The sequence below is a fragment of the Camellia sinensis genome, chromosome 1 (genome assembly GCF_055761805.1).
Source record: "Camellia sinensis isolate YWXY chromosome 1, ASM5576180v1, whole genome shotgun sequence".
NCBI lineage: Eukaryota > Viridiplantae > Streptophyta > Magnoliopsida > Ericales > Theaceae > Camellia > Camellia sinensis.
In genome coordinates this window covers 221,296,930-221,323,413 of record NC_138961.1, presented here as the reverse complement: position 1 = coordinate 221,323,413, position 26,484 = coordinate 221,296,930, and the positions used below count along the sequence as shown (strand labels likewise).

The window sequence follows — 26,484 nt, the reverse complement described above, 5'->3', positions numbered from 1 at the left end:
AAAAGTGAGTTGTTTCAAGAAAAATTCTAAAAATAATTCATTAAGTAAAATCGAAGAAAAATAGTATTTTAGTCATTAAAAAATGCTCATTTTCATTGAGTTCAATGACTATAATACTATTTTTTCATTATTTTTTGTTAATAAAAATAGTAAAATGATTTAGATTAAAAACAAATCAAAATTGTAAGATTTAAATTGAAAAAATTAAAAATTCAGAATTTATTTTGTTGTAAAGGTCAAATCCTGAATTTCTTTTTTTTTGTGTGTGTGTGTTAATTGTCCCTATTATTTTCTAAAAAAATCCGAAGATTCACAACTCCATTATATGGGCCTCATCTATGGGCCAGCCAGCCCTAGCGAAAATGGGCAGGACAGGCTGGCAGTTGGCTATTGGTACCCGACCCTTAATTACAACCGGGTTCAATAATATTTACCGAACCGATTCCATTCGTTCGTTCCATAATTTCTCTGTTGCTCCGATCTCCATTGGTTCAGTCGTCTCTCTATCTCGTTACTTCTTCACATGAGCTTCAATCCTCCACTCAACTTTTTCTAAAGGTAATTTCACTATCTGCTTTAATCAATCACAGTTTGGTGGATCTGATCTGAACTAGTTTTTGGCATTTTGTTTCTCTATTGATCTGTTAGTGGATTTGTCTCTGATCTGAATCAATTTGACGAAAATTCTCTCAATCTCTGATTAGGTCAAAGTATTTGTAGGTCAATTTTGACGACGATCGATGGAGTGGGCGACGCTGCAGCATCTGGATCTCCGTCATGTCGGCCGTAGCTCGAAACCCTTTCAGCCTCACGCCGCCGCATTTCACCCCACTCAGGCTCTCGTCACCGTCGCCATCGGAACCTACATCATTGGTATTGCTAAAACCTTCAATTTGAAACAATTCTTTCTTTTATCTCATCGTCATCACTGATAGAATCGCGATATATGATGTTGATGAATATTTGTATGTGCAGAATTCGATGCGTACACTGGATGCAAGATCGCTTCAATAGACATTGGTGCACCTGTTGTCCGAATGTCTTATAGTCCTACGAGTGGGCATGCTTTGATTGCTATACTTGAGGTTAGTCTACCTTTACAAGTGCTGTTTATATACTTGCAATACAATAGCTTTATTGTTGAAGTAGGAAGTACTCTTGTCTCCGTTATTAGTTGCTTTTCTTGTTGCAATGAAATGATTTGTTCTTTTGTTTGTCGTTGCATTGCCATATGATTTACATTACTATAGTATCATTATTATAAACTAATTTCAGTCCAATGTTTTGCTATGTTGTGGGGTTTTACTAACATTATTCATGGTATTCTTAGCATATCTTATTTGTTTGAGTATTTCAGTTCAATGTGCTCTTGGTATAAATATATTATATACCCTATATTGGGATTAAAGGAACTCTGCAAGTTTTGGTTTTGAGTTTTGGTCAAATTAACTTATGTGGAGAAAGTGTAAATAAAAAATAAAAAAAAGAGGTTAGAATTTTGAATGAGAGTGCGCCTTGGTGTTTTTACTTGGCAGTGGTTAAGGTTAACTAGTCAGAGAGTGGGGTGGATGAAGGTATATCTCCTTGATTGTTTGGCTAATATTTACAGTGGTTGTTTAAGATCCTGATGAGCATCACTAGTGGGATTTAGAGTTCACATTTACTTTCTTTTGTTGCACATTGAGGTGAGGAACAATCATTTTGTTGATTGGATTTCGATTTTCTCCAAACCATAAGGCAAGTCTTAGTTTAAATAATGCAATTTTGAGGAATAAAATTTTGTTTGGCTAGTTCAATTGCTGATAATAATACTATCCTAAAGTTGTTTTATGTACAATCTTTCATTATGTTCTTTTGGCGTTAATTTAAAAAGGTGTATATAATTGAAATATTGGTTTTTGGGTCTTATTTATTTATTAACTTCTTTTTTTTTTTTTTTTTGAGTGGTGGCTGTGTTGTGGTTTTGGATTTTCTTCTAAAGGAGCAGAAAGGGAACCTTGAAGCTGCTATATTTTTTTTTTTTTTGATCGGCCTTGAAGCTGCTATATGATAGCTTTCCTTAAGCTTTGTTCTATTGAAGACTGAAAAAGCATTGGCTTTTCGTATGTGATGATGCTAATAGTAAATAAGGCCCAAAAACCATGGTAGGCACATTGGATTTCTCTCTCTCTCTCTCTCTACCTGAGTGAGAAAGAAAATGGGTTTCTTTGCTTCTGCAAATATGATAAATCATGGTAGGCACACTGGTGTTTGCTCTGTATTCCTTGCATGGGGTTTGTATAGTTGAGCTGATTATAGGGAAATAGCATTCTTATAAAATGTTTTTGAATGAATTAATGCGTATGCCAACCTCAAGGGGTTGGCCTAGTGGGCAAAACTTGGGGCCTGGGGGTGTACTCCTTCCAGGTCATAGGTTCAATACTCGCTAGCAGCAATAAGCTCCTTGGGGCCATGTCTATATAGGGCGTTCACCTGGCTTTAAATGGGGTCTCGACAAGTGGGCGGTGGGATTGGTCTCTTGGGATTAGTCGAGGTGCGCATAGGTTGGCCCATACACCTGGTTATCCAAAAAAAAAAAAAAAAGCGTATGCCTTTTTTGTTTTTTAATTTTGCAGCCCTAGGTTTACCAAGTGTATGCTGAGAAAATAAGAATGGAGGCCTTTACGAGAATGGAACTTGAACATCCCACATTCAACAAATATAGAAGGCCAGGCAAATTAATGAACCTTAATTCAAATACGTTCAATGCCACAATTCAAGTTCTTTACATTGCAAAAAGTTTGTCATTAATTCTATTGCAAACACAGTAGCAGGGAACCAAGGTACTTGGGATTAGGTATGGGAAAAGGTTGGAGAAAGAAGATTTAGAAAAGGCTGGTATAAGGAGTAATCTCACCATATAAGTAATGGCCATGCTTTTGTGAGCCAATGAGATATGCAGCAAACTGTATGGAAGGCTTCATAGTTTCCTACTTTCATAACCAAGCGAGAGGATTTCAGTAGAAGGGAAAGAAACAGAGAAAGAATAAATAGAATAAGAGAACATAAAGAACTCGAGAACAGCCAGTAGAAATTGGAGTATCAAAGGAGGTAGAGAAAAGTGATGAGAGAGATAGAAGATCTAGAGAAGGAGAAGAAGCAACGAAAGACTGATAGAAGAAAATTTAGTCTTGTGGAGAGTTTTTTTTCCTTCTATCTCTAATCGTTACTAACCTCAAATTTTCGAATTTTTTTTTTTGTTTTTGAACTAGGTTATAAGAACCGAGATTTAATCCTAATTTCCCTTGCCTTACATGTTGAGATCCTGTTCCATCCACCAAGTCACTTAAGTGGTCGTGTGACTTGCATGTGACCGTTAAGTGGATGAGGACAACCCTCACACCGTATACTAGAAATTTCAATAACCTAAATCATAAATAATTATCCCAACAGTAATCTGAATAAAATAAATTAAACAATAAATGTCGCCACTGTTTTATTCAGTGGAATTTCAAGATTTTTGTCAAAGATTATGGCATCCACTATTCTTTTATGTTCATTGCTCTTATCAATGATTCAATATGGTAATTTTGTGAGCATTTGTTTAGTTGTCTTGTGTCCCTTTTTTGAAGAATTCTGCTTGATGTTATGTTTTTTGGTTTCAGTTTGATGGTGACCCTCTTTCTTATTTATGATATTCAGTTTCCCTTTCTGTAGGATTGTACAATTCGATCCTGTGATTTTGACAGTGAGCAAACATTTGTGTTGCATTCACCTGAAAAGAGGATGGAACAAATTTCTTCTGACACAGAAGTCCATATTGCTTTGACCCCTCTCCAACCTATAGTTTTTTTTGGTTTCCACCGAAGGATGAGTGTAACAGGTTTGTTGTTTTCATATGACAGCCTACTTACTTTTCTCCCTTCTCTATGCATGTGTTTGTCTTCCTTTTCTTTCCCTTTTCTATTTCTCTTAAGCTTGTTTGCAGTTCTAGAAAACAGGAACTACATGCTTGTTGCAGTAGTTTTCATTTGAAAAAAACCTGATACAGATAAGATACTTTGGTTACTGCCCCTCACAGAATTGAAAAAAGGAAACAAATTAAACAAGAACAACACAAATTCATTGAAACTTTTGATTTCATGGTTTTCTATGTTATAACATTGTCTAAAGACTGGCATAGATATGCAATGGCAACACCATCATCTTGGCATGAAGCCACTTAAACGTAGAAGTGTCAAAAGCTTAGAAGTAATGAACCCTTTTAGTGGACATGAAAGACAATAAGAGATTTGCTAAAAGTAGTCAAGGTATGCTTTAAATAACAAAAATGTCTAAAGACATGTTTGGTGAAGGTGGTAGTCGAAGAAGCACAAACACTGATAGGGAAATTTTTTAAAATGTAGGACATGACATGTGGAAGACACACAAAGTTTAATTTATATATTTATTATATAGCATATATATGGATAAACAATTATTATATGCTATGTATATGATTATTTAATTCAAAGATAATAATTTTAAAGTTTAAATGAGGAGAATATGTTTAAATTGGATTCCAAGTTATTTTATTCAAACTTGTAATGTGTTTTATGTGTGTCTAAGCAATTGACATGTGTTCCCCAAGTGTATGAAGCATGTCTGAGTTTAGAAATTTTATAAAAATAGTAGGACAGGTTTGGATGTGTGTCCAATATCGGCACAACATGCTACCTTCTTAAAAGTGTCGGTGTTTCTTAGGTGGTAGTAGTGGAGAGAATGGAGCTGGTGTGACAATAATGGAGTGAATGGAGGTTTTCTTATTTAGTATTTTTTTAGGGTTCTTGTGAATTGATAGTGGACAATGATGTGGCTGTGTTACGGCAGTTGAAGGAGGTGGGTTTTATACCGATGACAATGGTGGTAGTGCTGATGGTAAATATAGAGCTCCTTCACCCTAATTCATCAAGGCAATAAGTTGAGCTTGTCCCAAATTGATGGCCTCTTGTGTGGTTGGTGGCAAGTGACAAGGTTAATAACTGCAAAATACTTTAATTAATAAAGCTTGACAAGGAGCCTTTTTTCAACTATTGTGTTAGGTGTTGATCTATGGCAATCAAGTTCATCCCTTATTAATGTTTTGCTTGGTTGGTTACAGTTTATGGGAAAGACTTTTGGATTCTATCTTGGGTGTTACCAAGAAGTGTCCTTGCTTATGGTGATTTTCTTCAGAGGCTTTTTTTGGTTAATGTAATAAACTCATCCCTTTTCATTTGGAGGCTTTGTTAGGGGAGAGAAAGGGAAAGTTCTTTAGTCGCGCGCTTTGTTAACTTTGACTATATGGGGGTGAATGATTTCTAGGACATTTGAAGACAAATAGTATGTTGTGGAGAGATCCTATTGGATAGGATAATCTAATCATTTTAAAAACAGGTTACAATTCCTTTTTTGTTTCTTCTCACTTTTTCCTTTTTTAAATTTGTCTTTTGTTTCTTTCTTTATTTTGACTAGAAACTGTCTTCAAGGATCTCCTTTTGTGAGAAATTCTATTGGGAGTTTGCTCAACGGAACTTATTCCGATTTCCTCAACGGTCCGGGCTTTAGAACATTGATGAGTTTGAAAAAGATTTGGCTAGGTTTGCTGTGAGTCTGAGCCAAGCTTGAATTTCATCTGAGTGTGACAGAGAAGCATGAACTTGTGAAAATTTGGTTTGATCCACTTCATCACAAGTAACATGGATGATCTGGTGGTCGTAGTGGCTGTGTTACAGTGGCTTGTCCTATGAAGTGTGTTGACCATGGAAGCAGCAGTGTGCTTGCAGTGCATGGATGAAGATGGTTAGCAAATTACTGCTCTTGTGGTGATGGTAGAAATGATTTGCTTCTGGTGGTGGTGGTGGTTGTATGGTGGCAATTGTGATGCAGGAGGGTAACGATGATCTCATAAGACGCTTATTAGAAATGCAGGCCTGTTACTTGACGTGATTTTCTTCCCATTTCGTAGGAGCTTTCCCTTTTTTTGCTTCTTGTCTCTGTTGTCTTATAGAAAACGTATCAAAATGAGCCCTAAATGGTATAGGAGAATTGTAGTTGATTTGTTATGCTTTTAGAGGTTATTGCTACTATATGTTGTCTATAATGTTTGATCATGTGTAGCAGTTTAAATCTGTCATTTTCAACTGCTTGCAGTTGTTGGAACTGTTGAAGGGGGGAGGGCACCAACAAAAATAAAGACAGACCTGAAGAAACCCATAGTCAATCTTGCTTGCCATCCTCGTCTGCCTGTGTTGGTAACATGTTTAATTTGATTCGGACACTTTCACAGTTTCATCTGGTTTTCACCAAGTCGAGTACATGGTCAATTTAAGCAAAGAACATTCTATTCTTGTGTTTTAGAATTCTATTAACAACTTGCTTTTTTGTTTTTGTTTTTATTTTCGTTTTTGGTTTCAGTATGTCGCTTATGCAGATGGTTTGATTCGAGCTTACAACATCCATACATATGCTGTTCATTACACACTACAACGTAAGATTGGAGTAAATCTCTGTGTCTCTTGATAGTTTGAATCCCTTGTTAACAAATTCAATTTGGCTGGACTTCATTACTCTTTGGTGCATGTTACAGTTGATAATACCATTAAGCTCATTGGTGCTGGTGCATTTGCATTTCATCCAACTTTGGAATGGATTTTTGTTGGCGATAGACGGGGTACGCTGCTGGCTTGGGATGTCTCCACTGAGAGACCTAGTATGATTGGGATGTAAGTTTTATAAGTAATGCTGATGATATTTCTTAATGGCATGCTAATAATTTAGAGTTTTATCTTTCCTAATTTTTGGATTAAACATTTTCTGTTATGTTCATAGGAGAGATAACTCGGGGGATTCAAATGACTCCCCTTATAGAAAGCAATGTCGAATACATAAACACTCCATTTGGATTGAGAGATGAGAGAAGAAAGAAATTATTAGAGTGTCTCACTTAGGTGAGAAAAGAAATTATTGTTGTTTCTCACCTTCTTGTTTGGATGGACTACGATTAAAAGAGTAATTTTGGTTTCTCACCAAATCTCATCACTTTTGGTGGGAAACAAAACTTAAGTTTGGTGTGATTTGGCTTTCTTACCATTTCTCTTCATTTCTCACCATTAGTCACCTCATTAATCATCCAAACAAGTGATGAGAAACCTCATTCTCTCCATTTCTTTTCTCACCAAACCCCTCAATCCAAACAGAGGCTAAGTGCATGCTTGTGGATGCTGTTCACTTATCCAAAGCTAACTGACATGTTGCACTAGGAATTATTATAGTGGTTGGGACATTTAAAATTGGATTGCTATTTGAAATAGCTTTTTTGACTGCTGTTTCCTGAAATTGAATCTGATATATGCAATAAATTTCTTTTCTTTGATAAGCAATAAATTTCATCCAATGATTGTGGATCCTAGGAATGATTCTGATATTTGATAAAATTGGTATTGTAACTTGGTAGGTATACTTGGAGCCGCAGTTGGTCTTAACTTTTATACATGGCTTTGGTTAAATGGCATCTTACATGGCTATAACATTCATTACATCTGCTATGATTACAATTTCTCAGATGACTTCATCATTTGTTCTGGAATACTTTTACTTCTCTTTGTAAATGCTTTTCTCTGTTTCTCATCCCCACCCCCCAACTCCCCAAAAATGTATCTCATAATTAATATATTTTTACTGTAGTTGATGTCTTTGCTGTTGTGTTCTGAGGGTTCATTTTCTTTGCTATTCCAGTACCCAAGTGGGTTCCCAACCAATCACATCTGTTGCTTGGCTGTCAAAGTTGCGGTTACTTGTCACTATATCCAAAGATGGAACTCTTCAAGTGTGGAAAACAAGAGTGATACTTAATCCTAATAGACCTCCTATGCAAGCAAATTTTTTTGAGCCTGCTGGTAAAGCGTAAAGAATCCAATTCTTCCTGCCTTGAACATTAGAATTATAATGATTCTGATACAATTTATGCATTCAATTTGTGCTGTGACACTTGCGATGGCTACTCTTATGTTGTTTTCTTTATACTGATCATTTGCTGTTGATTGTTCTTTTAGTTCTGTCATTCTATAATATATTGTTGATGTCATTCTGTTGTTTTGGTGGTGCTGTTGTTACAAACTTGCAATGCTGACATAATAATTGGTCAATACTTAGGTTGAGATGCTGAATACTACTCTAGAGTGGGTTGAGCTTATGTAATTTTAGAATCTATTGTTGACAATGACATATTTAGTAATGCAGACACACTTGTCAGTTTAGAGGATCAGGCTGAGAGATGCTTTCTTTGGAGAATGTGGGTACTTGTTTCCCACGAGGCATGACTTTCATCACGTGGGACTTGCCTTGGCACCCCACTTGGTGCCCACCACTGCCGCTCTGCGACAATCAGCTCAGCACCATGCGTGTCACCTCACCCACTCGGCAGTCACTTCACCCTTCCATCGCTCCAACTCTGAAATGGAACCCTAATGCTATGTTGACTAGCCTCATCTCGCCCACTCGGTAATGGCCAATGGGGATGCTTGAGCAACCCTTGATCCCACACAAGATCACTAGGAATTTGTGGATTGGCAGCTAGAGCTGAGGGCTTGCCAAAGTTGCCTGGCTCAGCTCCTCAAGGTGGGTCACTTTGAACAGTATCAGACATTAGAGAAAGGCCTCTGCACAAAGACCAAGATTGACCTAGTCATATAATACCTTGGAAAGTGTATTACAACCATCCCCACTGGAACCTCGTAAGGTGTATCACACCTACTATGAGATAGGAGGTCTATCACACACACCCAACTTTCTATAAAATTTATAGGAGTTCTTCCCCTCCATATGCAACAAGCTCATCAAGCTTCTCCATAAGCAAGGAAGCTCATCAGAACTTGGAGCTCCTCCACAGATTAGAGGCTCTCCTCCCTCATTTTCACTCTACTCCAAGGCTGCGTTAGCCCTCGCCCTCTCCACCTCTGGTTGTTTCATGACATTTTAGAGTCTGCCATGATTTCATGAAGGGCCCATGGTCTACATCACCTATGACTGCCCACAGGGAGGATTATGTTTTGGAGAGTATACCTTTGTCGTTCTTATTTCTTATTGTCCTTCCTCTGGTTTTTGTTTTTGGTTTTTTTCATTTGTTCTAGATCTTTTATGTAACATAATCTAGTTCCTTTCTTTTCTAGTTTTATCTGTGCAAATAATTTTTTTCGATTTTCCATAAGAACCAAAAAGAAAAACACATAAATAGGCTTGTTATCCTAGAGTTTCTATGTTTCAGTTTGTCCAATCAGATTATCCTGCTTACCTCCTGTCAGTTTTCTGAAGCAAGTCTCAACCGGTGTTTTGGTGATCATCTCTAGCCATTGAAAAATTAGTTTTGAATCGTTTGATTTCTTCTGTGCATGCTTTCCAAATTCTAATTCTCTCATAGTTAAAGCGTGTTTTTAAGAGGACTTGGATAAGGAAGGTATGGTGACTTCTCTATAACTTAGGATAATGAAACGTCTCTTGGTTTACACCTTTTAATCATGATAGAACTACAAGACTGTTAAAACCTGTTGTTCTTTCTTATTTGCATGGTGTGCACAATTGGATTGTTAGGTGTGATTCAAGGCATTAATTGAAACTTGTACGGGCAGTTTGTATTAAAGGAATGCTTCAGCAATACATATTGTCTAAAGATATTCTTCGGATTGTGTGTGATGGGCAATAGGTGCTGCTTTTGTATTACATATTTTTTTTGTGAGAATTGCATTTCTGAAATTTGGGAGATTGTTTAGAGATTTTTTAGGAATGGGATGCCAAAGGCATGACTTAGAGCTCGTTTGGGAATTGGTTATTTTAGTTGGCTTTTTGGCTTTTTATGAAAAGACATGCAATAAAATAGAGTGATGTTATTGGGTGTTTTGACTTTTTGTCTATTTTAGCCAAAAAGCTAGCTTCCCAAACACCCCTTTAAGGATTTTGTGAAAAAAATAAGTACCTTATGAATCTGGTGTAGAGTTTCTTGAAGAAAAGGTGGAGTAAAAGTTTTCAATACTGGTGACATGCAATGCAACCAAGTTAAATATTTGGTGGCAAACAACAAATTGGCTATAAATGTTGGCAATTGTGTAACTTATGCCAGCCGGTCAGCTATTTCCAGAAATTTGTAGAAACATCAACAGCGCTTTTACCCCGCTGAAAATAAATCTAATGCTATTGCAACATGCCATGCCATTTGTCAACTGCCATCTGACTGTGGCATTGACTTAATGCTTCATTAATTGGCAAGAAAGATAAGATGGATATTTAAGTGCAACCTTTAGTTGATCATGCAGTATCTGATATATTAGTCATGATTAAGTTTTGGCCATACTTTTTTTTGTCTTTCCCAAAATTATAAAAAATGAAAGTCTGAAAGTGGAACATTTGAGGAAGCGTTTGTAGTCAGTTTTAGAGGATGAAAACACAGCTTGATGTAATGAAGCTTGATTCAGTTTTTGTTTGTCAAAACTGTCTGAAGATGATGAAATAAACATTTTACATTATATAAAAGAGAAACATAAATTGAGAATAATGACAAGGTAACATGGATATGATAAATTGTGTGATACGTTCTCCAATTAATTGGGACATTGCTGTCTTCTTTCCCTTGCAGAGAGGAGGCTAATTATACTGTATTTACACATTTGTAAATTGATAAATACCTTAGTTAATGAAGTTGGATCAGTTTAAACATTTTTTATGTATACAAATAATTTTTGGAGTTTCTCGTTGCGTTATATCCTCCGTTTTGTCTTGTATTCTGCAAGGATGAGGCACTTATGGATATTTCTTACTTTCTGTTCTGCAGCAATTGAATCCCTTGATATCCCTCGTATTCTTTCTCAGCAAGGCGGAGAGGCGGTGTATCCCCTCCCACGAATCAAATCCATAGAAGTTCACTCAAAATTCAATTTAGCAGCATTGCTATTTGTAGTTAAGTGTGGCTATTTACATTGTCCATGCCCACCAGTTGGTCGATTTTTGGTGAGTAATTGGACCTTTTTTGTAACAGAATATGACAGGTGGAGATAATCGGAAAAATAGAGCTGCGTACACTAGGGAAGGAAGGAAACAACTCTTTTCAGTTTTGCAAAGTGCAAGGGGATCATCAGGTGATTGTCTATTTATGTCTTGACTTGAATTTAGGCAATCTGTGTCACTAAACTTTGCAACCCTTTTTGGTTTTGCAAACTGCAAGGTATCTTCAGGTTATTGTTTATTCATGTCTTGATGAGCATTTACGAAACCAATTTTACAAAAATTGTTAGCTTACATTTGACTAGCCTGCTTGTTTGTTTTGTGATTGGATACAGTTTTGCTTGACTAAGGGATATTACTTTTTGGGTAAATTATGCAAATGGTCCCTGTAATTTACACGATGTGTCAATTTGGTTCTTGTTGTTTTAATTTGCTCGATTTTGCCCCTTAATTTAACGGATTGTGTCATATTGGTTCAATAAATAACGGCCGTTAAGTTTGGTGGATGAAAAGTTGTTACGTGCTCAAATGATGTGTCAATTTGGTCCTTATAGTTTACACGATGTATCAATTTGGTCCCTATTGTTTTAATTTGCTCGATTTTGACAGGGACCAAACTGATGCATCGTGCAAATTACAAGGACCAAATTGACACGTCATTTGAATTTCCGTTCACCAAACTTAATGGCTATTATTTGTTGAACCAATATGACACAATCCGTTAAATTAACGGACAAAATTGAGCAAATTAAAACAATAAGGACCAAATTGACACATCATTTAAATTATAGGGACCATTTGCATAATTTACCCTTACTTTTTTGTAGTGGATTTTTGGCTATTTTAGTCTATTACAAAACAGCCCTAAATCATTTCAAAAGCTACCTTGCATACTACCTTTCATTACTCATGCCTTTCTTTGTAGCTGTTGCAAACTAAATGTTACTCCCTCTGTTCCCTATTTTGTCCACTATTCTATTTTGGGATGTCCCAAAATGATGTCCATTAATAAAAAAGGCACTAAACTATTGACTTTTCAATATCATTGCTCTTTTTAAATGAGAGTGAAATGCATCTAATAGTGTGAAATCAAGGGATAGTTTTGAAAATTAATTCTCTACTAGAGGGGTGCCAAGTACAATTTGCTTGGACGTCACCTTGTTAGACCTTTTTATAGTTTTAGATGTAGTCTACCACTTTTATAGTTATTTCCTAAGAAATACGACACTTTTAAAAAGTGACAAGTCCGCTTCGAACACACACTCGTACATTTTTTTGACATATGTAGGACACATGTCCAAATGTATCCTGACATGCTTCAGACACTTGGGGGACACCCATGTCCATCTCATAGATACATGGCATACATGAAACACAATGACAAAATTACTTGGAATTTAATGATAAAAAGAAAATTAATATTGATTTATATCTATTCATCCGTTCTCCTTTAAATTTTAGAAATTAGTGATATGTTTGTATTTTTTATTAGGGTTAAATACACCAATACCCAAGGTTTTGAAAAGCGGTTGCGGTCGCCGTAACGGTGACGGTGGCGCGATTGCGGTTGCGGGGTGTAAAGGCCATAGCGTAACGGTTGCGGTAACCGGAATCGTGATTTTTTTTTTATTTTTCGCACAATTTGAAAAAAACTTACTGATACGCACATTTTGTTCCCATGATCATATTTATTGGGTTTTAAAATAAATATTGATCAATTTTTATAAATTTTTAAGTTTGATCCAATATATTTCATATTTTTAAATCACTATAAACTGGGTTTTTTAATTTTATTTTAATAATTAATGACTTTGTATTATACAAAAAATCAATCACTAACTATTATATATAAGATAAATAATGACAAAAGTAAGAGAATAAATAAAATCCTAAATATATATATATATATATTAATCAAGCCAAATAGATAATGGCCACACTTATTATTATTATTATTTTCAAACAATATATAGATAGACACACACAAACAAAATGGTTGAGTGATAGCAGCTGAATAGAATAGCATAGGTCTTACAACTTTAACAAATCAATAACATGTTCTTCATCTTCCCTATTCTCTCTCTCTATCTCTTGTTCCTCCATCTTCCCTCCTCTCTTTATCTCTCTTCCCCCATTTTCAATTTTTTTTTTTTCGAAAGAAGTAATTCGGAACCGTTACGTAATGGTGCGTAACAGGTCTTTACGGCCGTTACGACCGCTATAGCAGCCGTTACGGCCGATACACCTGTGAATCGCAATCACATTGCAAAAGCGGCCGTAACGGGTGGCGGTAACTACCACAACCGTTACGTAATGGTGTTACGTAACGGTTGCGGCCGCTTTTTAAAACCTTGCCAATACCCCTCAATTATTAGCAAATATCACTTTACCCCCTTCATCTATGAACCTGTACATACTGACCCCTTCAACTATGAAAATCAGACAAATACACCCCTTTTGGAGGTGGTCTAGATGGGGTCTGGAAGGGGTGAAATTGATACATTTTATAGTTGAGGGGGTCAAAATATATACGGTTTATGAATGAGAAGGGTAAAGTGATATTCACTGTTTTATTAATTAGGATTCACTGTTTTATTAATTAGGATCTAATTATTGTCGTCATGTCTAATTTTTGGTAACTTTTCATTAGGGTTTAGTATTGCCTATAAATAGGCCTATATGTGATTGGTTTTTTTGAGACTATGGCTTGAATATTGACGAATTGAATTTGAGACATTGAATAGGGGTTGTTTCCCTGGTTTCTCTCTGCAAGCTCTCTGTCTTTCTCTCCATTTCTCTTCTTCTCATCTTCTTTCTCTTTGCTCTCATTGTGCTGCATCCAAATCTTGAAGGAATGGTGGATCAATTTCAAACAAATAATTTATGAAGAACATTGTAGATTGTAGAAAAAAATACAATAAAGACAAAAAAAAAGAGAGTAGCAGAAAGCCGTGTAATTTGTATAGAATCAGAAGTGAAATATTGATGGGCCTTGTGATAATCTCTTTATTAAGCTAAACATGAGATCTTTGCAGCTTCTATTTTGAAGGAAAAGCTTTCGGCCCTTGGTTCATCTGGAATTTTAGCTGATCATCAGCTTCAGTCACAACTACAAGAGCACCATTTGAAAGGGTAAGTTGAATATGATCGGTTTTTAATTTAATTTATCTTTAAAGAAAGGGAACTACTGATTACAGCCTGGAGAAGTGCACTCTGGATTGTAAGAAATTAATTGATCGAAGAATTAAAATGTTTTGGGATTTGGTTCTATTCTATGTTTCATTATCTTATCTGGAACTATTATCTAAATTCTAGCTATTGCCAGTAACTATAGTGAACAGAAAAGTTTTACTTCATCGACATTTGCAGTCTGATGATTGACCAGGAGAAATATTCTTTACATAGATCTTGATAATGCTTTATAATAGTTGCATATAATTTTGCATTAAGATGGCATTCAATAGGTTGTTTTGTAGGTGAATCTCTCTCTCTCTCTCTCTCTGTGCATACACATGCATCTGTGTGCACGTACACACACTGTTTTGTGTTAGGAACAAATAATTTGTCAACTAAGCAAAAGAAAATTGTTATAATCTTTTCAGGATAAAATTATCCTGCAGGGACAAAACTATTTAATCTGTATTCTCTTTGCTTCTTAGGAAGAAATATATATATATACTAGTGGGTGGCACACACGATGTGTGTGCAATTTAAATAAGTAGGAATAAAAAAAAATAATAATGAAATTAATATTATAATGTGTACTTAGCTTAAGTAGTATGAGTCCTCGTACTTAAACCCATGGTCATGGGTTCAAGCCTTGCCCATTTCTGTGTTTAACTTTTTTTTAAAAAATAAAAAATACTGCCACATGGCATGAGGAGAGTAAAGCTTCAGGACACCATAAGAGGTGTTCACTTTATAATAATATAGATAGATAGATATAGATATAGATAGATAGATAGATAGATAGATAGATATGTTAGAAAGAAAAACCTAGGTTGTTGGTTGTTTTAGCATGATCTTGAATATTGTCAATAAAGGACTCTGCAGTCCCAAGTTGTTACCTAATCTTTCCATTTAATGATTTGTGGTTCATTGTAAAGAAGGGAATGCTTCCTCGTATCTTCAAATTAAACTGAAGTTGTTAACACTCTTATTTTGTTGTTTTCTAACAAACCAATGTCCATCCTTGCTGTATACTTTCATGATCTACTGTGATCTGGAAGCCTTTACTTAATGATCTCAATGCCTTTGAAATTGTTTTGTGTTTATCCAAGTTTTGTGTAAAGAACTGCACTTAAATGTTTGCCACCTATGATTGAGGAGGACTTCATTAATTGAAGGTTGAAGTCATTAATCCTTAGGTTGCTCATGTTGTGCAATATTTACAGCAAGAATGCTTCATTTTAAAGTATATGGACTCCTTGCTGGGTTTGATAAGGTTTGATGTACCTGATTCTGCAGTAGTAGGGCTTTTATGCTTCGTTTAATTGAGTTAAGATTAGTTTTGTAGCTTCTAAAGAACTATGGATTATATGACTCCAACTGTGAAAATCTTTTTTTTTTTTTTGGTTCTTTCTTCCCACACCCAACGTTATATTACTTTTTTTAATTCTTCTCTTGTTGCACATGTAATTATCTGTTTTATTGTCATGTTATTGAGATGATCATATATTGTTGGTAACACTTTGTTATCCTTCATGCCAGCCAAAGTCAGCTTACGATATCAGACATTGCCCGAAAAGCTTTCCTTTACAGTGTATGTTACTATCTTTTTTAAACATCTACTCTTCTCTTTAGAATTTTTTTTATTAAAGATGCATTAAATAATATCCATATCACTCATGAAGATCTTGAAATTATATAAAAAAGGAAGGAAAAAAAACTGTGATATAGGAAACCTTAACAAGGTGTCTTGTGCAACTTGGACCTACCCAAAGTGAAATCTAATTTACCCCACTTGATTTTCTTCTCCTTTGTCATGTTCTTCTAGAACATTCAGGATAATAGTGACAAAGAGGTTTAGCTTGTTTTGGTTTAGGTAGCTTGTCCTAATATAATGTTCATGCAAGTAATATGCAGCAACATAGATGGTGTACTTGTATTATATTCTTTAATGACAAACCTAACCAGCACCTATGCCTTGAATCTATTTTTTCTCTGTAAAAAACATCCTACGTAGAAGACTAAGAAGGAAGCGAAAGTTTATTGACTAACCAGTGCCTGAGCCAAATTTTCATGGGGGCATTCATACGAATGTCAGACCCACATGTAAGCCTAGATTTTAATTCAGTTTAGCATGTTATTAATTGTGAATATTATCAACTGCCAATTTTAATGCTCTTAATTGTCCTTCACTCATTAAAATTTTATTTTGTCATTCTTTCTTTCTTCTCTTCTTCTACGTTTGGTTTCAAAGGTTATGCTGTTCCCAAATGTATAAAGTATCCAATGAACTTGTACATATATTCAGTTACATTCAGATCTGGGAGGTAACTGAAGCTTGACATGCAGCCAAACTTCAAAACCTCATGAAATTTATGCAATGTAAAAATCTGTGCTAAACGTCATATATTTAGTGATTAACTCTACTTATGGGTGACCCGAGTTTTAATGGTCTCAAGTATTGAACAAATTCTTGCTGCTGAACAAATCTGCGGATCTCCCTCTATTGGTTATTATCTGGAACACCCCTATAGTTCTCCAATTTAACACTCTTGTTCTTGTCTTGTCACCTTTGCCTGATTGTTACAGCATTTCATGGAAGAACATGCCAAAAGTGCTCCAATATCTCGTTTACCTCTCATCACTATTTTAGATACTAAACATCATCTGAAAGACATTCCTGTGTGCCAGGTAACTCTTTGGATAACTTTATTTGTTTTGACTTCAATTTTTTTCATTGCTTTTTTACTTGATTTTGCCAATGCCTTTATCTGCAGACATTTCATCTGGAGCTAAATTTCTTCAATAAAGAGAATCGTGTTCTTCATTACCCAGTCAGGGCTTTTTATGCAGATGGTGTAAACCTTATGGCGTATAATCTCTGTTCTGGAGCAGATAATACTTACAAGAAGCTTTACACCTCGGTAACATTTGAACTGTTTTTCCTTCCTAATAATAATTCTGAGGACTGTATTGAATATCATATATGGGTTTACATCTTGCACATCTGTTTTTTGTTTTCAGATTCCTGGAAATGTAGAATTCCATCCAAAATGCTTGCATTACAGCAATAAGCAGCATCTGTTTCTTGTTGTTTATGAGTTCAGTGGCGCTACAAATGAAGTAGTTCTTTATAGGGAAAACACTGATTCTCAGTCGGCTAATAGTAAAGCAAGTACAGTGAAGGGTATGATCTATATATTTAAAGTGTGTGTCTTCTGCTGGTATATACTAATGTAATGCTTCTGAGAATGAAATATTGACTCTAATCCATTTTGTGACTTGTCTAGGTCGAGACGCTGCATTTATTGGCCCAAATGATAATCAATTTGCAATTCTTGACGAGGACAAGACTGGACTTGCTTTATATATTCTTCCGGCAGTGGCTTCAAAAGAGGTTGATATGATGAGTGAAGCAGATGAGCAAAGTCAGTCTAAAGATGTTGCTGTTGGTTCAGTGAAGGGACCACTGCCATTTCTTTTTGAAACTGAAGTTGATCGCATCTTTTCAACTCCAATAGGTGCTTGGACAGAAAGTATCTTGATGTTTAATATTAGTGATTGATTATTAATAAAATGCTGATCAAAGTTTTCTTTATTTTAGAATCGACTATGATGTTTGCTTCTCATGGGGACCAGATTGGCCTGGCAAAGCTTGGTCAGGGTTACCGCCTTTCAAATTCTGATGGTCATTATATATCAACAAAGGGTGAAGGGAAAAAATCAATAAAGTTGAAAGTAAATGAGATTGTACTCCAGGTAATTTTTTTACCTTGTTTCATTACTTTTAACTCATTCTTGAACTGTTGAACAACTGACTAGGGCCTTGATTTCAGCAGAGACCTCTCATCTCCCCTAATAGCAATAAGAAATAGTAAGGCACTAATTTTCTTATTTCATTCTTTTTATTTATTAATTTTTCCTCTTTTTTTTGGCTTGTCTTTCACCGTAATGCTGAAGATGGGTCACACATGCGAAGTTCCAAATCATTGTTTGCATTCTTGCGGAAATAGGGTCAGCTAACATGGATGCTTACACATACACCTTCCTACATAAGTATGATGTCTTTGATATTAAGAGTTTTTTAATGATTATTGTGGAATAATATATTCCAAAAAATTCTATTGGTTTTTGTAAAAAAGAAAAAGGAAAGTTGCTTATGATCTTTATCATGTTGGATAGGATGAGGTTTGAAAGGTTCCATAATTGTGGGGTTGTCCATTGTCTAGGGCTTAGAATTAGGAAAAAGTTGCAGAGATTATTTTGATGTAATCACTTTTCTTTCATAATTGTTCTTCTGTTTTTACATTTCTGTCCTGTCTGCTTTCTTTTAGTAGACACTGTCTTCTGTCAGATAATTTGTGCTCTTTGCTTAAATCGTAAGTTCTTTAAAGGATGCTCCCATTCCTCTTCCTTCTCCTTTCTAGTTTTAAAGAAATTTTGTATACAGTGGATTTGCCGAGTATAATGTTCCCCACTAATGGAAAATAAAGATCAAATATGTCCCATGTAGCTCAGATCAGAGTTGGCCTTTTGGGCTTTGCTATTCCAAATCTAATTCTTGTACAAATATCAAATTTTAACACTGCTAACTGCACCATTGTGCTGCAGAATATTAGTAACTTTAGCATGGGGAACTCAGAATTTTTTTCTTATAATTTGTTTCCTAATAATATAAAATAGCTCCTATGGCTGGTCATATAGCTTTCCAAATACCATGAATTAGTTATCACTGACCAGAAAGTGAGCTTTCAACTAATTGACCATCCATGTGGATCTACTCCTACCAGCTGTTCTCTCTCTCTCTCTCTCTCTCTCTCTCTATTAATTTTTGCCTTGGAATTGAATGTACAAATAATTAGAAAACTGTTTCTTGTTTCTTCTAACTCTCTTTTCCAGGTTCACTGGCAAGAAACTCTACGAGGCTATGTCGCAGGAGTATTAACAACTCAAAGGGTTCTAATTGTTTCAGCAGATCTAGATATATTGGCTAGCTGTTCTACAAAATTTGATAAAGAACTTCCTTCAATATCCTTACATGGAAAACTTATTGCATATTGGCTACTTTTCTGATAGTTACACTTTTTGTTATATGACATGATTAATAGTTATTAAAATTTTTTGGGTCCTTAACTTATGATTACTTTAGATCCCTTCTCTGGGTTGGACCTGCACTTCTGTTTTCAACTGCCACTGCCATCAGCGTGCTTGGGTGGGATGGAAAAGTGAGGACAATTCTTTCCATTAGTATGCCGAATGCAGGTATCATACGTTGTTTCAGTTACTTAAAATGTTTAATTTCATATTTGAGGTTACTTAGCATCATGTTATTTTCTTTACTCTTGTTTGATCTATATATCAACAATTGCAACTCTGTACTATACCCCTACTTTTCTGAGCCATCAAGATGAACTTCTGTACAGTGCTGGTTGGTGCATTGAATGATCGATTATTGCTCGCAAACCCAACAGAGATAAATCCGAAACAAAAAAAGGGGGTTGAGATAAAGAGCTGTCTTGTTGGGCTTCTCGAACCTCTTCTTATTGGATTTGCCACAATGCAACAGAGTTTTGAGCAGAAACTAGACTTGTCAGAAATATTGTATCAAATAACATCCAGGTTTTCCTTTCCTCTACTAGTAGGCATGTTTGTTTTGTCACATATACTACTTTGGATATTCAGCACTTGTTGGATTCTGTTATCCTTTTCATTTCTATTTTGGTAAATTAACTTGGTCCGAGTGTGAGTGCTTGCAACATCTGACATCTCAAAGTGTATTTCTTCAAATGAAGGTTTGACAGTTTGCGCATTACACCACGATCTCTTGATATTCTTGCCAGAGGTTCTCCAGTTTGTGGAGATCTTGCTGTGTCATTATCCCAAGCAGGTCCACAATTTACTCAGGTGATCTATGGATAATTTGTTATATCATGTATTTCATCAATCATCTATCCTAGTTTCCTTAATTTGTTTTGGCCAAACTTAGGTGTTGCGTGGAATCTACGCAATCAATGCTCTCCGGTTTTCTACTGCTTTGTCTGTTTTAAAGGATGAGTTTTTGCGTTCTAGAGATTATCCACAATGCCCTCCAACCTCTCATTTGTTTCACCGGTTTCGCCAATTGGGATATGCCTGTATCAAGTATGTATTCATCATTCTGTTCCATCAGTTTTTTTCCTTCACAATTTTTTTTGTCTTCTTTTAATTTAATTTTTTTAATTGTAATACTATGCCCTGCCTAGTTGGGGTTATGGCAATTGCATGTTTAATTTTTAACTATCCATAATGAGATTTGGCTTGATATTTCTGACTAAATCGTTATGGTTGGGATCAGAATGTAATTGGCTATTTCAACTGGGAAAGGGCTGAATTTTTTTTTTCTTCTTCTGGCTAGTAACCTAGAATATTCTTGTGCATTGGGATTTAGATGTTTGATGGTACATAAAACAGCTTATAATTCATATTCATCAATTTTTATTGTTCACAATTTTAGGATTAGAATGCTTTGTGGCTTTGTCGTTTATTTCTTCTAGTATAACTATTAATGAATCTACATGTAGTTGTATACTATTAGTAGTAAAGCTTTGGTTGATTGTCCATCTTCTAGTATTTATTTTAGTACAGAAATTATGAAGTAAATGGAGGTCCTTACCACAGCTGGGTTGATGGATCTCTTTTTTGATAATTAATGTGTTAATAAGCAATGTTTGACAAATTTATGGTTCTTTTGTTTTGGAATTCTCTCATATGACCGAAAAAATATGAAATTGCAGGTATGGTCAATTTGACAGTGCAAAAGAAACTTTTGAAGTTATAGCAGATTATGAAAGCATGCTTGACCTATTCATCTGCCACCTTAACCCTAGTGCAATGCGGCGCCTTGCTCAGAAATTGGAGGAAGAGGGTGCTGATTCAGAATTGAGGCGATATTGTGAAAGGATATTAAGAGTCCGTTCCACTGGATGGACACAAGGGATTTTTGCCAATTTTGCTGCTGAAAGCATGGTTCCAAAAGGATCCGAATGGGGCGGGGGCAATTGGGAAATCAAGACACCCACCAACCTAAAAGCTATACCACAGTGGGACCTGGCAGTGGAGGTTATGCCATACATGAAAACAGATGATGGTACTATCCCATCCATTGTGACGGACCATATTGGTGTTTATCTTGGCTTGGTAAAAGGAAGAGGTAATGTTGTAGAAGTAAGGGAAGATAGTTTGGTCAAAGCACTTAAGCCTGCAGGTACTGATGTCAAGGCAAATGGCCTTCATGCACTTCTTGGTACTTCCATATCGAGCAAGTCCAAGGGGGTGCCTGAGGGTGATTCTAAGGGTGATTCCTTGATGGGCCTAGAAACCCTTACTAAGCAACTTGCAGGTCCTAGTGCTGCAGATGAACAGGCAAAAGCCGAAGAAGAATTTAAGAAATCACTGTATGGCACTGCTGATGGTAGCAGCAGTGATGAGGAGGGAGCTTCAAAAACTAAGAAAATACACATTAGAATCCGAGACAAACCCATTTCATCTGCTACTGTGGATGTGAACAAGATCAAAGAAGCCACAAAGCAGTTTAAGCTTGGTGAGGGTCTGGGCCCACCAATTAGTAGGACCAAGACTGGTGGATCTCAAGATTTTGGCCTGGTTGTCCCTCAACTTGCTCCTGCAACCACTGGAAGTGTGACAACTCCAGCAGTCCCTGTTGATCCTTTTGGAACTGACTCGTTATCTCAACCTGCACCTGTGTCACAGCCTGGTGGCATTGGTGCTGGAGTTGCAGCTAGGCCAATCCCAGAGGACTTTTTCCAGAATACAATATCATCCCTCCAGGTTGCACAATCATTGCCTCCTCCGGGGACTTACCTTTCAAGGATGGATCAGAATTCTCAAGGGGTTGCACGAAACAAGGTTGCACCTAACCAGGTTGGTGTGCCTGTACCTGATGTTGGTCTACCTGATACTGGTGTACCCCCTCAAGCCACTCAACAGCCTGTTTCGTTTGAGTCCTTTGGACTTCCAGATGGTGGAGTCCCACCATCACAACCTGTGGCGCAGCCCAATGTCCTGCCAGTGTCTCAGGTTCAGGCAGCTCAGGTGCCAATTTCTACTCAGTCCCTTGATCTTAGCTCACTTGAACCTCCAGGTTCTGTAAATTCAGGGCAACTTCCTGCACGTCCGGCTTCTCCAAAGTCTGTGCGTCCTGGACAGGTGAATATATTCTTCTTTATGTTGTTTTACCATTTGGTTGCATTCTTGTCATTTGAGCTATCTCAGTAATCACTCTTGCTTTTTATGCTGTGTCTCATTAATCCAATGATTTGTAAATACTTAATTTCTTTTATTAAAGATTCTGAGTTTTTACATATGTCTTAATGTTGGGTTGGGTGATATCGAGGGGTTAAGAGCATCATATGGAAAATTTTGTATCTTACACCAGTGGGAGCTCTCTCTCTCTCTCTATATATATATATGGTGATGATGATTCTTGAGCATGTATTGAATCTATTGATCTATAATATGCGGGTGTGAAAATTTGTTCCTCATTTTCTCTATTAAGCCGACTCATCCTTTTCTTTCTTTTATTAAAGTAAAAAATGAATGGGAAAGAGAAATTTAATTGACGATAGACGTTGGGTGATCCCAAGAACTGTTTTCAGACCATTGAATGAGAAAAACAACATTAGAGGATAGGGGGTAATTGCAATAAACAATTGCTTAATGTCACTGCTTCCACACCTGTAGGGGAGGACGCGGGACAACTGCCATGCTTTTTATGTTGCATGAGCTTCATTGTTTAACTTCTAGTGAATTTGAAGGTGTTAGTGTTTTCTATGAATACTTAAGATGAAGCCCCTCTGAACAAGGAAAGAAGTTTATATTTACCTGCCAAATACAGTTGGGGTGTTTGGGCATGAGGGGGGATGGATTGACAGGCCCTTGGTAAAATATTTTATGTATTAACTATAGCCTGTATAGCTGATGGACCTAGAGAACAGAATTTCTGGTAGTATCTTTCCATTTAGCCCATTGGCTGCTTACGATAGTGGTATGCATAAATCTAATTTAATCTGACTCTCCCTTTTTGTGTTGGGATATTCACGTTGCAGGTTCCTCGTGGGGCTGCTGCATCAATTTGTTTTAAGACTGGACTTGCCCACCTTGAGCAGAATCAACTCCCAGATGCATTATCCTGTTTTGATGAATCTTTTTTGGCACTGGCCAAGGACCGATCTCGTGGAGCTGACATTAGAGCTCAAGCAACAATCTGTGCTCAGTATAAGATTGCAGTTACTCTCCTTCAGGTATTCTTGTTATCCATGCTTTGTATCAACTAATTTTAACTTGCTCCTAATTCTTGGGGACAAGGATCTGCAGAAGTACAGGGATAGACTGTCTGACCTTGTGAGATTCTAGGTTGGTGTGGTTTTGGTCCATGGCTCAAAATATGGGTCAAGTATTTCTTTTTGATCTTATATGTGATCTATGTCAGGCCTAACATTATGTAAATATCTATGTAATGGTTCCATTACAACGAAATTGAAGTTGATACTCTCAGAAATTGAGGGTGTGTTTGGTTTGTGTTTGTAGAGTAATTTTTGAGATAAAAAGTACGAAAATTTGTTTGGTTTGCCTTTTTTCAGAAATGGTTTTGAAAAATTGTTTTGGGGAGAGAGTTTTAAAAAAAGTGATTGATTTGATGTGTATGAGAGAGAGAGTGATTTTGGAAAGTAGGTAAGCAAACAAAATTTTGAGATTTTTTTTGAAAAAATTTGTTCGGTTTGATTACACTTGAAAATTTGTTTGTGGAGAATTTTTTCCAAAATATTTTTTGAAAAACAAACCAAACAAGCCCTGAGATTGCCTTTGTGTGAATGCTACTAATCCTTTTGTGGCTGAAATACACATTCCTCTCATCTATTTTTGTTCTATTTCTCTGCTCATACCCAAGTATGATTTTCGGGTTATTGTTCACACTTCAAAGCCATAGAGCATTCCCGTTTTCAACCCCTAAATCCTTCTTAATTAAGCTCTAACCAACCCTAAACCCTTGCTCCTCACTAGCCTTCAAGTTGAAAATTAAACCCATAAAATTTCCAGTCTAGGCCTTCTTATCATTCCAATTTAGAAAATTCAGAAACTCGAACTTTTGAAATCAATCAATTTAAGCCTTTTCCTTTCAACGAACCCTACAACCTTCGTTAGTTTTGCTACCATATGCATCAAGTCACACTTGATATGTGAATATGGGAAGAAGTAATAGTATGCGTGACTAGTAGTGACAACTACAATTTCAATGGCTATATATGACATTCTGAAAACCAACAAGTTTTGAGCAAAACAATATCCATAATCTCTCTATAATGATGTACTGCTTCAACTCGAGGTTCAAATAGCATCTCTTGTTTCTACGATGTCAATGGATTGTTAGATTTTCACGACTGTATGTCACTTTCCCCTACAGGAAATCGGGAGACTGCAGAAAGTCCAAGGCCCTAGTGCCATCAGCGCAAAAGATGAGATGGCGAGGCTGTCACGCCATCTGGGTTCATTGCCTCTTCTAGCAAAACACCGAATAAACTGCATTCGAACGGCCATTAAACGGAATATGGAGGTGCAGAATTATGCATATGCGAAGCAGATGCTTGAGCTCCTCCTGTCAAAAGCGCCTGCAAGCAAGCAAGATGAGTTAAGAAGCCTGATTGACATATGTGTTCAGCGAGGTTCATCCAACAAATTCATTGATCCTTTAGAAGACCCCTCCCAGTTCTGCGCGGCCACACTTAGTCGTCTGTCAACTATTGGATACGACGTTTGTGATCTCTGCGGGGCCAAATTCTCTGCTCTTTCAACTCCTGGCTGCATTATCTGTGGTATGGGAAGCATCAAAAGATCGGATGCACTTGCAGGACCCGGACCTGTTCCTTCACCATTCGGCTGAAAATTGATTTACACATTTCTCCAATTCAATTAACTTCTTGATAATTTTGTTTTGTTCCTTGTGTTGTAGAGTCCCCATCTCCCTCTCTACCTACCGGAAGCCTTTGCCATTGTTTTTTTAGAAAATTACTCACTTCATGGCCAACAGGAAGGGAAATAGATGTGCTGGTTGGAATATAGTGGAAAATTTTCTTGTCTTGTAGATGAGTGTATTTTTGTTCTCCAATGTGCTTTGTGTGCATGTGTATTTGGATATTTTGTAATGCTACACCCGTGCCCATTTGTTCACCATTGTTATATATACTCATCCATATTTCAGGTTGTCATTTCTCATCCTATATTATATATCCAGATTACTTGGATTGTGAATTTCAGGAATAATTACTGAACATTTTGTTATGAGAACCATTGTGAAAGATGAAGCCCCTCTGAAATCTGCTTGTGTTGAAGTAGTCTATAAGCTTGAATTTAGCATACGATGATGGAACAGATTTGAGTAAAACATCATTGGTCATTTTCAGTAAAAATTACTGGCCAATTTTTTGAGGTCATGGGTTGGTTTCACAACGACTAATTTTTGGCACTAGCAACTCAAATCTATTGATTTTTCAACCTTAGTCAAATAAATATTTGATTCGATCCGCTTGTGCATTCGTGTTTACAGATGGACCCATTGAATCCATGGCCCTAATAATCCATTCCTTTTGATGTTTCAAACCATTCCGAGTGTTCATGGTCGACTCATCAGCGAATGCCAGATTCACATCCAACTAGGGTTTGAATTTTACTGTTGTACCATGTAGTTTTTATTTTCCTATTCTCCTCAAATACACTTGTGGAGCTGGAAAACTACCCACCATTTCATCATTACTCCAAACATGTTGTCAACTTACTAGAGAAGGTGAAAAGGTTGGTCGATCTTATGATCGACCATGATAATTGGGACAAAAATATAATATGACAGTCCGAACTGTTTTATAATTTACTATATGGAAAGGTGCTATTTTTGCAGGAATCAGACAAATAATGTTAAGCATTGGGAGCAGACACGTATGTTGATCCAATCTGTGTCATGAAGTAATTTTACAGAATTTTGGCTGTATTTTTCCCAACCTGCGTAAGCAACAGCTTTTGTTTTGCATGGCTCATATGGAGCCACAAAATAAAAGAGTGGACCAATCGATGCTAGATCTCTGGTATTCCATGTGATGTATATAAAAGGGCTTGGCTTTCTTGAATTTGTCAGCTACTCGTGTCTTCAAATGGGTGTCTTTATTTGCCTACTATATATAATATAATATTATCCAAAATCTATGAGGGTTTTGTGGATCAAAGTACTGCTATACTTTGTGGTTTTTTTTTTTGAATGAGACAGACTGATAACAGTCTAAG

The 26,484-nt window shown here is 36.4% G+C and overlaps 1 protein-coding gene across 5 annotated transcripts; it reads left to right on the top strand.

Annotated features, from left to right (window-relative positions):
• Nucleotides 1-432: 432 nt before the first annotated feature.
• On the top strand, nucleotides 433-25,418 carry LOC114259683 (Transducin/WD40 repeat-like superfamily protein). Of its 5 annotated transcripts, none has more exons than XM_028199706.2 (25): nucleotides 433-558; nucleotides 721-873; nucleotides 976-1,085; nucleotides 3,697-3,862; nucleotides 6,151-6,251; nucleotides 6,415-6,487; nucleotides 6,587-6,722; nucleotides 7,735-7,895; nucleotides 10,820-10,944; nucleotides 11,024-11,123; nucleotides 14,025-14,121; nucleotides 15,700-15,751; nucleotides 16,747-16,848; nucleotides 16,935-17,081; nucleotides 17,182-17,344; nucleotides 17,448-17,678; nucleotides 17,762-17,916; nucleotides 19,057-19,185; nucleotides 19,302-19,419; nucleotides 19,581-19,776; nucleotides 19,950-20,061; nucleotides 20,144-20,298; nucleotides 20,931-22,362; nucleotides 23,262-23,456; nucleotides 24,617-25,418. In XM_028199706.2, exons 2-25 carry the CDS (start codon nucleotides 741-743, stop codon nucleotides 25,091-25,093), a joined length of 4,866 nt encoding a protein of 1,621 aa, XP_028055507.1. In that variant the 5' UTR covers nucleotides 433-558; nucleotides 721-740; the 3' UTR covers nucleotides 25,094-25,418. The 5 variants fall into 5 exon arrangements, with proteins under 5 accessions (XP_028055507.1, XP_082752040.1, XP_082752047.1 ...); XM_082895914.1 differs by having other exon boundaries at nucleotides 442-558; nucleotides 705-873; XM_082895921.1 differs by having other exon boundaries at nucleotides 451-558; nucleotides 3,682-3,862.
• The last annotated feature ends 1,066 nt before the right edge of the window (nucleotides 25,419-26,484 follow it).